The sequence below is a fragment of the Hypomesus nipponensis genome, chromosome 4, assembly GCF_054491055.1.
Source record: "Hypomesus nipponensis isolate SF chromosome 4, ASM5449105v1, whole genome shotgun sequence".
In the NCBI taxonomy this organism is placed as follows: Eukaryota; Metazoa; Chordata; class Actinopteri; order Osmeriformes; family Osmeridae; genus Hypomesus; species Hypomesus nipponensis.
In genome coordinates, this window is record NC_140364.1 from 11246736 (window position 1) to 11256414 (window position 9679).

The following is a 9679-nucleotide window of genomic DNA, read 5'->3' on the forward strand; positions in this document are numbered from 1 at the left end:
TACTAGGGCACGTGATAATGGACCGTCCGTCATTACATGAAAACATTCTGTGGTTTATTCAAAAATCCTTTATTTAAAAACGTGATTTCCCACATTACTCCATCATAGGGGTTTATGCAGAAAAGTCTTATAAAGCTAAATATTATATTTGTAATTACATTGATACAATTCGTATTGTTATTGTTCAATTGTTTTATCATAACAACCTGTAGAGGCTTCAGTGGTGTGCAATGTTAACACATTTTGTACATTACACATTTCCATTTAAACGGTTTACCACATTGCAGTTTTTTTAATACCTGACATAATTGTGTAGCGGATTCAGATCACCAGCATGTTCGCTGGAGGGGGCTTAAGGGGAATCTGTCCCAAACTGAACCTCTTTTCCCCAAATTCACTCAGCTCCTCTGGTGTCAGTTCACTCTGGGAGGTAAAAAGACTGTCTGTTAACCCCCCAGCAGAGCCTGTCCCAGCTACAGTCCCTGTAGTGCTCCCTCCAAACAAAGAACTTGTCTGTCCAAAGTCATTTCCTCCAGTAGAAGGGGCCACAGCCCCGAAGCCTCCTCCGCTATTGGCAGTTGAGGAAAAACTGAATCCGGAAGCGGAACCTCCAAACCCAGAAGTAGATGGTGCCCTGGTGGCTTCAGCTACTGGGGCAGCGAATGAGAAGCCTGCTGCCGAGGGAGCCGACGAGGCGGGAAAAGAACCGAAGCCAGATGGAGGTGGGGTGGTAACAGCTGCAGCGACGCCAAACCCAGTGGGGGCTGCCTGGGTGGCTGATGAGCCAAACTCGGCGCTTGGAACAGCAAAGCTGAAGCCGCTGGCACTGGTTGGTTGGGGTTGGGCTTGAGCCCCAAAACCTGTAGAATGAGACAGCACAGTCAGAACCTAACTATCAAAGTTCTATATTCCAGATTCTCTGAGTCTGGGGCATTAAACGAACCAATCGAAGATTTCATCCTCACCTCCTGCTCCAAAACTGGTTGTGGAAGACCCAAACCCAGTCCCAGATGACCCAAATCCTTCTGATGTTGCTTGTGGTACAGGATTGTTTAACTCAGCAAGCTAGGAAAAAAAATTATTGTAATGTGTTGAAACTAAATGATATTATATTCCAATTTAAATCGGCTCTGATGTTGCTTGGGGCGCAGAGTTTAACTCGGCAATCTGGGAATTATTTTAGTTTGACTTATTTTAAATATTCTTTCTAGGTGCACTTAGTAAAAGTACTATATACAAATAGAGTCTCAACAGCGTCATGCACCCTGAAGTGTTCAATTTATTGAAACATAGAATATCTGAATCCAAGGTGTCTTCCTCAGATCCTTCTCAGTGTCAACACATCCTGGGAGTAAGTGTGCTTGTCTTGGTGTGTGAGTGTGCACGTTCGTGTGAGCGTGCACGTTCGAGTGAGCGTGCATGTTTGTGTGAGCGTATGTGTGTCACCATTGCGACTCGGGTTGTAGCATTCATAGTCTTTAACTCCTGGACTCTGCTTCTCCATTGGTTGATCAACTGAATAATGCCATTAGCCTATAAACATTGAGAGTTATACAAGTTAGCAATGATAATGATAGCATCTTATACATGGGGATACTTCACAAAAGTAATAACTCACATAACCCTGAAGGTCACCAGTGTCTTTGTTATTGTAATACTCCAACCTCAGCTCTTCAGGGGAATGATCTTTGAACCCTGCAAAGAGGTACATATAGGTTTCCTGTCATGGCCTCTACATACTTATTAACTACCTTCATCAAAACCACTTATATTCACATGTATTGTGAAGCCTAACAGCTACTTTGTCACTCATGTATGTTGACTATCATCTGGCCGACGGTATTAACAGTAATGCACAGTACCTGAGATAGTGGCTTTGAGCACTGAGTAACAGGAGAAAACCCACTGTCCCGAGGTCTCCCAGATTTCCATATCGTTTTGGATGGTCTCTCTGAGCAGATGCAAAAACAGGGTAAAGAATGGAGCAACATTTCATAATAAAAAGCAATCTAAAAGGATTTAGTGTATCTTTAAATGCATTAACACTTACATATGTTTCTCATTTTCGTCCCCAGGTCTGTCTCTCCCGGCTTTGTCAAAGGTACTAGCGTTGTTTAGAGCTGTGAATCTATTTTGAGAAGAAAAACTGAACTCTGTGCTTTTCACGTTATCCCTTCCTCCTCCACTTTCTCCAGTATTCCAGTTGTTACCACCTCCTCCCACCCAGTCATCTCCTCCACGCGAGAAGGAAGAGGGCTGCACATAATTTCCCCCAGACCTCTGGGAAGGGTTCACCCACACTCGGTTGCCGAATCCTTGCAAAGATAATGTTCGTTATACAAACAAGTGTAATGTAAGCATAAAAAAACCTTAAAGCTAGCCTAACACAGTTAGAGCTAGCTAGACAAACTAGTTAAGCTATGTAGGCTGATCATGATTCGAGTAGATTCAACGAAGTACAATAATTCCTTACACAGTTTGATATAGTTGTTGTAGCTACATTGATACATTTCGGTAAATTGTCTAAAATTATTACCTCCACCTCCGGCTCCACCTCGGTTGCTAGGCGGGCGAGTGTTGTTGTAACCACCGCGGCTTCCTCCACCACCTCCTCCACTACTAGCGTTGCCTCCACTTGGGTGCTCATTCCAACACTTATCGCCATACCGACACCGGCCTTGCATAAAAAAGTTGCACACTACCATCGTTTATAACTCACATAGAATGTAAACACTGAGGATTCACTGTTATTATCTGGTTTCCAAAAGTAATGTATGTGGTGAGCATTGTTTTCATCCAAACACCGCCATGTTGAAATACCGCAAGAGCTACTGTCGCAGGATTTACGAGTCATACTTCAAACAGCGCCTCCACGTGTTTAATTTAGAAATTGACTGTAGTTCTAAGCAGCATATCGCATACTTTTACTTTATACTTTTAGCAGGTACTGCTGTTACCCTGACAAAGTGCGTACTGTATTCTGCATACATTTGGGACTTGTATATACCGGGCCTTGAACAGACAGGTTCATTTACATTTGGTAGGTCTGCTATTGTATCGTGGTATGTGCGGTTGACGTATCTTTCAGTGCAGACAGGGTTGTCAGAAAAAAACAGAAAAGCATGCTGAATCGCATAATGCAAAATGATGTACCGTAGGACATTTTAGCGGATTATGCATTAGACGTAGACTTTTGGGGACGTACAAAATAGTTTTTCTGGCAAACTTAATAGTATGGATGATGGAATATAACGTAAGCCTACATAGAGGATAGTAGCCTAAAAAGGTTAACATATTGGAACAATAGGCTGAGGAGAAAGAGAGAAATAGAAAGAGAGAGGGGGGGGGGGGGGGAGGCATGGTAGTTTCTCTGGGATTCCTCTTCTTGCCAACTCTGCATTCCAGAGCAGTTCACCTGTTGCAATTTAGGCACTGCCATGGCAACACACAGGATAAGCTTATGAGAGTTTATGTTTGCAGTCAAGAACAGAGACCGAGAAACCCACAGTATAATAGCCTACATGACACACCCACACACAAAATCTATATCAACTAGATTCTTGACTTGCACAAAATCAGAAACTATTTTTTTTTCCAATAATAGGGACATCCTTCTTGACGACACTTGTAGTCCTTATTTGGAAGTGTGTTGTTTTTCAGTCTAGGTTTTGGTTGTTCAAACAGCCTAACATACTGCCCTGTGGGTTGTCATTATTGTACTTATAAACATCCATGGAGGCTTTCATAGCTGACTCTACCAGTCAAACAGGCTATCCTCTCTTCTTTCTCCCATGGCCAGTATTGGAGCACACACCTTCTCTCATTCAATACTAACACAAATACAATCAGACATATTGACAGAATACAGAAATAAACAAATATCACTACACACAGAGGCAATCCATTGGGTAGAGAGAAAGAGAGGGAAATGGAGGGACAAAAAGAGAGGTACAAGAGGTAAAACAGACATGCAAAGAAGAACAGAAATTACACTCTAATTATAAGAGTGTAAAATGTGTTGTATGTAAGCCAGTCTCAATAGATACAGAAAGAAGATTAGAATCACACACAATGAAAGAAGGAGAGAGAGAGTGAGATAGAGAGAGAGCAAGGTAAAGAGAGGGAGTATCTCTTTCCTATTCTACTTATGTCACTTGAATTATTGTGACAGTCACTCAGCAACTCTGCATATAACATAACTTCCTTTGTTTCAGCAGACAGGCCAGTACAGAATATCTTTGATCTGGATCTCTCTGTCGGAGTTGCAAACAGATGGAATATTCCATGGGAATTTTGAAAGGTCATTTGAAAAAAACACAACTTTTAAGTGTTTTCAGTAATTTGAGGGATATTTTAACATAACATAACAGGCATACTACATAAAGTTGTATTTTTTAAAGCATTGACTTAAAAAAAAAAAAAAAACTTTAGGAAACCCCTGTCTGACATATGATGACTGAGGATATAAAAATGGTGTGCAAGGAAGACTTCCTGGTCCATGATAAGGGAATCTTTGCAAGGTCTTCCTGGTTTCACTTGTGGAGACAAACCACTGCATAAAACTATGGTTGTGGCCTCCAAACATTCTAACATTTTAGAAGAAATCAGGGTGAGGTAACAAAATACCTTCTAGTAGTTATTGAGATAAAAAAAATATCGATCACCCCCTCTTTCTTCACCTCTCCCCTCACATGCATACTTGGGGTGGTACAAGTGGTGGTGCAATACCTTGCAAGCTGTGGTAGGCTCTGCATCTCTATATGTGACTGGTCATATGTGCATCTCAGTTGGTCGTCTAGTATGTTTGTCCTTGTGTGTAATGTGTATGCCATTAAGCAGACAAAGTCATGGGGGACACCCATGGTGTGGGAGCTGTCAGCTGTTGGAATGAGAAACGTTCCCCGTTCAGTTTCGATCAAGCAGGAGAGAGGAAAGGGAGTCCCTCAACTATGTAGAGAGGTAAGGAAGGGGCCAGAGAACCATGGCACACATTCCTGCTGCTCACACCTCCATATAACTTTCACTCTTCAGAAGAGGGATACCACTCTGAAATTCTTTAAGTGCACCCTCCCTCTCCTTGTCCCTCCTTTGCTCTCTGTTCCGGTTAGCCTCCTACCTTTTGCGTGTGCACACATAGAAACTATTTGTAAGGGCATTCCTCAAGTTTGCCAACTTACAGAAACCACATGCCCGGAGAGGTTCTCCCATCTCACTGCACATTCCCTCCTCCCAATGGAAGCGATACTTGGCATGCAAATATCGTTGTTACTGTTTTTCTCAATTGGTAACCAACACTTTTATTGAAGCAAAGATTCACTGGAGTTCCATCATAACCTAAAAAGCTTAACATTTTCACGTTGCTTTCACTCATGCTGCAAATGCTAAGCAAATTTTTCAAATGAGCAAATCATGTCAAACAAAATGTAAATGCTAATTTAAACTGACACAAATCAAGTGTGAACCCCTTTTGACCATGTGCAAAACTATCCATTGTTCAACCAGACATCAGTTCTGATTCCTGCATGACAGGTAGACCTTGTAATGAGCCATGCAAGGATACATTTTCCTTAGCCTACAGTATAGCGAGGTAAAACATACAATTTGATGAGGTTGAAAAGTGTTGTCTTATTGACCAAATACTGTATATAAACACCTTGTGTTTTGGGAAAATAATGCTCTTGAGTGTCATGTTTAATCAAGTTTCTGAAGAAAAAAAAATGCAACCCACGGTATTACATTTGTATTACAAGAAAATGAAAAGAGGATGAACTTGGGTAAATTGATACTTTTAGTGAGATGGTGGGGGGTCAGATGGGTGGGCTTAAGATAAAAATAAATGTTAGACTATATAAAAAGATGCCAAAGTATAAGCTTGCTTGAGTTTATGTCAACTTGTATTATGTGTAATTTGGCAACAGCGTTTTAAACTTGACTTTTGTGTAGGCTACAAGGATCCCTGGTCTCCAGCATTAGACTGCTTATATTTGTACTTTGTCAAAGCACTGTGGGTTGGATTCCAATGTTTTTTTATGGACAATGTGCTCCATTCAATCATTGAGAAAAGAGGTGCGTCCTCTTTGCTGTTGCCAAGTAACTACAAGCTCAGCCCACCTGTAGTAGATCCACCTGTACTCTTCTCACGTGAGCATCTCGGGGTTTTCAACCAATGACAGGCGAGGACAGGTTCTTCGCAAGGAGTTTCGGAGGCGGAAACCTGCAGTGCTCACGAAAGTCGCCGCTTTATAAAGTTGTCAATTCGGTCGCGGATGTCTCAGAGAATAACTGAAACAGTAATATCACAATTCTACAGTGCAATATTACGCTGAATTGAAATACAGAATACAGGTAGACAGAATTATCTACAAGAAGATCATCCGTGCGTCTAATTGACTATTTGGACGCAGAACAAAACGATTTAGTGTCACTGCTGTTATCGATCAAAGACTCCTAACTGGATTTTAACTGCAACACAGAATATAAGTTGTTCTTTGACAGTGGCATTAACTATTTGGACTAACTACAGTGCCTTACTGTCCGGATAGGCAAGGTGAGTGACCCGATAGAGATGTGCTTGGCGCATTGCACAATCATGAATCACAGCTCAGTGTGGTCCACTGTTCTCACGGCCCATCTAACCTGTTCCTCGCGTTATTTATAGTTACACAGGTTATGCATAGGTATAGTTTAGACGTTAACCATGGTTCATATTACTGAGAAAGTTTGATGCATTTTACTCCGCTTAGAAAGGGTTAGAAAACCTCTGCTGTTTTACAAATAAGTTATGTATCGCAACACATCCGTTTCTAATGAGAGGCCTGCGTGATTGTTAAAGAAAAGGACAATGCTTAAACAACAACATCTATGTAACACCCGTTATTCTGCAGAACACTAGTGACTTGTGAGAGGAGTGGATGAAAAGATCAACGTGAACAGATAGAGTCAACCGTTGAATTGTTTTTGGTGTTGTGCTGCAGGTGAGACATGGCAGAGAGGGTTCCTTGGTGGAGGGCCTTCATGGTCAAAAGGAAGAGTGGTGCCACCACAGCATCCCAGCCTCAGGACCAAGAGCAGGACCCTTCCCACTCCCAGGCAGGCCACGCCTCAGTCTCTCAGAACCCCTTTGACAAAGCCCAGTCACCGACCCAACACCAAGAGAAGACGCTGTTAAACAGCGACACCAACATCTTCATGGATGAGACATACGATGACTCTCAGCTGGAACCGGTGTTTAACGAGCAGACGTGTCGCAGGCACATGAGAGTGTCACGGTCGGGGAGGTTCAAGGAGAAGCGCAGGGCACGCACCAGCCTCCCACTGGATGAAGACAACCAAGAGGCGGGGAAAGCAGATGTTCGGTGAAGAGGAGTACGGGGATGAAGATTCATATCAAAGACAGTTTTTTCAGTTTAAATTAATTATGCTTTTTTTCCCGATTGGTTGTTGATCACACCGATACCAATGATGATATTTAAACTTTTCTCTCAGTAGGTAACAAGTAAACATGATCAGATGTGCTCTTTAGAGGGAGAATAATGCAGCTGTCAGTGAAAGCTGTAGTAGTTTTTTACCCAACAGTTATATAAACAATAACAAAGGAATACATGCATGCAGAGACAAATCCTCTAAAACATTAATTTTTTACTCTTGGCCAACCAATTTTGAAAAGGTGTGGAATGAAATGACTGACGCAGCACCTCATATCCTTATTTTATTGAGTCTCAGAAGGGTCAGCATCAAAATTTAGGATGGTGAGACCACAGAAACCATCTTGCTTATAAAATCACTTGTAGATACTGTATAATGCATTGGTTTATTAGTTAATATGAATATAACATTAATATGAAGGATTTTATGGTAAAATTGTTATTTCTTATTATGTAATATGTACCAATAGGTTTTATGTCCATATTGATCATTTAGATGGGTATTTCATTTTGCAGGAAACAAAATTGATTTAGCTGTTGTGTAAGAAGGACATTTTTGTAAAGACATGTTTTAGGGCATTTCTGCTTTAATGTGACCGGTACAGTGAAGATGTACAGGAAATGTAAGGTTAGAAAGAGAGGGGCGGACATTTGAACCAGGGTCCCTGCACGAAGGGTTTAGCCTGCGCGCTCTTGAACAGTGGGCCACTGCTCACCAAGAAATGCCATTTTAAGTGGGTGAGCAAAGATAGGTGATTCTAGGTGATAGTCCATTAGCTGCTAAGTCATCAACATGCACACTGGCAATACGGGCTGGAAATAAAGGTTGAATTACTCACCTTTAAATGCAACACAGGTTAAAAACTATTTTAATATTAAGGAGGAAACTACATGAAGGATACTTTTATGTATTTAGCTAACTCTATGTGTACATCGCTTTGAAGAACAGTGTCCGCTACAGGAGTTCAATGTAATGTAAATAATGGGTACTATCCCATAGAAAAAGCAATCAGTAGCACTTGTGACTATTATGGAGATGTATGATGATCCATTAAGATATTTGGAGATATTTGGACAACATGCATTAATGTATCTAGGATTCAACTAATTAGTTATGGCTAGGTGTGTGTAAACTCTCATGATGCCAAATGAAAAATAAATACATCTGTATTTAAGTACTTCTGTGCTGGTTAGTTCATAATGAATTATTTCCTTCTCATGCTTATTAGGTTAAGACAACAATGGATGGTACTGGTGTAGAGTTTTGTTTTGGTCTCGTTTTTTTGTCCAAAGTGGCCTTTGTCTTCGTCGTTGACTTAATTGGCTAAGTCTGGGGCTGGGTTTGGGTGTGGTTTTATAATAATAATATTTATAATACACTTTATGTTTATAAAAAAATCTCAGTGTTTTGTATCTTGATGGTATAGATGGGGTTCTGGCTCTTGAGATTTGCCATCCTGACTCCACTTCAATCCACCTCAGTTTGTTAATAACCAAGATTGAGCTTCATTTTCCTCTCTGTAAAGTAAGATACATGAAATGGCCTGACTCAAGAGGCCTACTACAGTAGAGTAATGACACAATGACTATCAGTCTCATTGTGTGAGATGCCATTTTAGCACATTAGTGATATTTACTCAGCTTACTGTCACATCAAACCCAGGGGGACAATTTACTAATATTTTGACAGCCAACCTTGAATGGAAAGGATTGAGGCCATGTGACACAGCATTCCTTAACCTATGATGGTATGGTAATGATGTAGGTGTGTGAGAGTGTGTGTGTGTGTGTGTGTGTCTCCCTGTGCTCATACTAGTGACTTTCGGTGAACTTAAGCGAAATACAATACTTAATTTGTTGGAGACAATGTATCTCTTAACTAGTTTTCCTCATAGGAAGTTGTCTAGGGAGTCAGGTGGCTGAGCAGTTAAGTAATCGGGATAGTAATCTGAAGGTTGCCAGTTCGATTCCCGGCCGTGCCAATGATGTTGTGTCCTTGAGCAAGGCACTTAACCCAATGTGCCTCCGGGGAATGTCCCTGTACTTACCGTAAGTCGCTCTGGATAAGAGCGTCTGCTAAATGATTAAATGTAAATGTCAATAAAGTGAAATGTACAAAAAGCCTGTATGCAATACAAAGTAGACTTTCGTGTTACTGTAAGAAAGAATTGGACCAAAATGAAAGACAATCAATATAATGTAAAGGTTAATGTAACATTATTTGTGGTGGTTGATTTTCAGATTAGGTTAAATCA

The 9679-nt window shown here is 41.0% G+C and overlaps 2 protein-coding genes across 2 annotated transcripts; one reads left to right on the plus strand and one right to left on the minus strand.

Annotated features, from left to right (window-relative positions):
- Window positions 1–53: 53 nt before the first annotated feature.
- On the minus strand, window positions 54–2841 carry nup42 (nucleoporin 42). The gene is made up of 7 exons (XM_084696498.1): window positions 2537–2841; window positions 2051–2315; window positions 1863–1951; window positions 1619–1695; window positions 1447–1533; window positions 966–1065; window positions 54–860 (listed from the first exon to the last, which is right to left on the minus strand). The coding sequence occupies exons 1-7, from the start codon at window positions 2703–2705 to the stop codon at window positions 322–324; spliced, it is 1326 nt and encodes a 441-aa protein (XP_084552624.1). The 5' UTR covers window positions 2706–2841; the 3' UTR covers window positions 54–321.
- A 3362-nt stretch (window positions 2842–6203) lies between these two features.
- LOC146295561 (uncharacterized) lies at window positions 6204–8311 on the plus strand. The gene is made up of 2 exons (XM_084696015.1): window positions 6204–6547; window positions 6975–8311. The coding sequence occupies exon 2, from the start codon at window positions 6982–6984 to the stop codon at window positions 7357–7359; it is 378 nt and encodes a 125-aa protein (XP_084552141.1). The 5' UTR covers window positions 6204–6547; window positions 6975–6981; the 3' UTR covers window positions 7360–8311.
- The last annotated feature ends 1368 nt before the right edge of the window (window positions 8312–9679 follow it).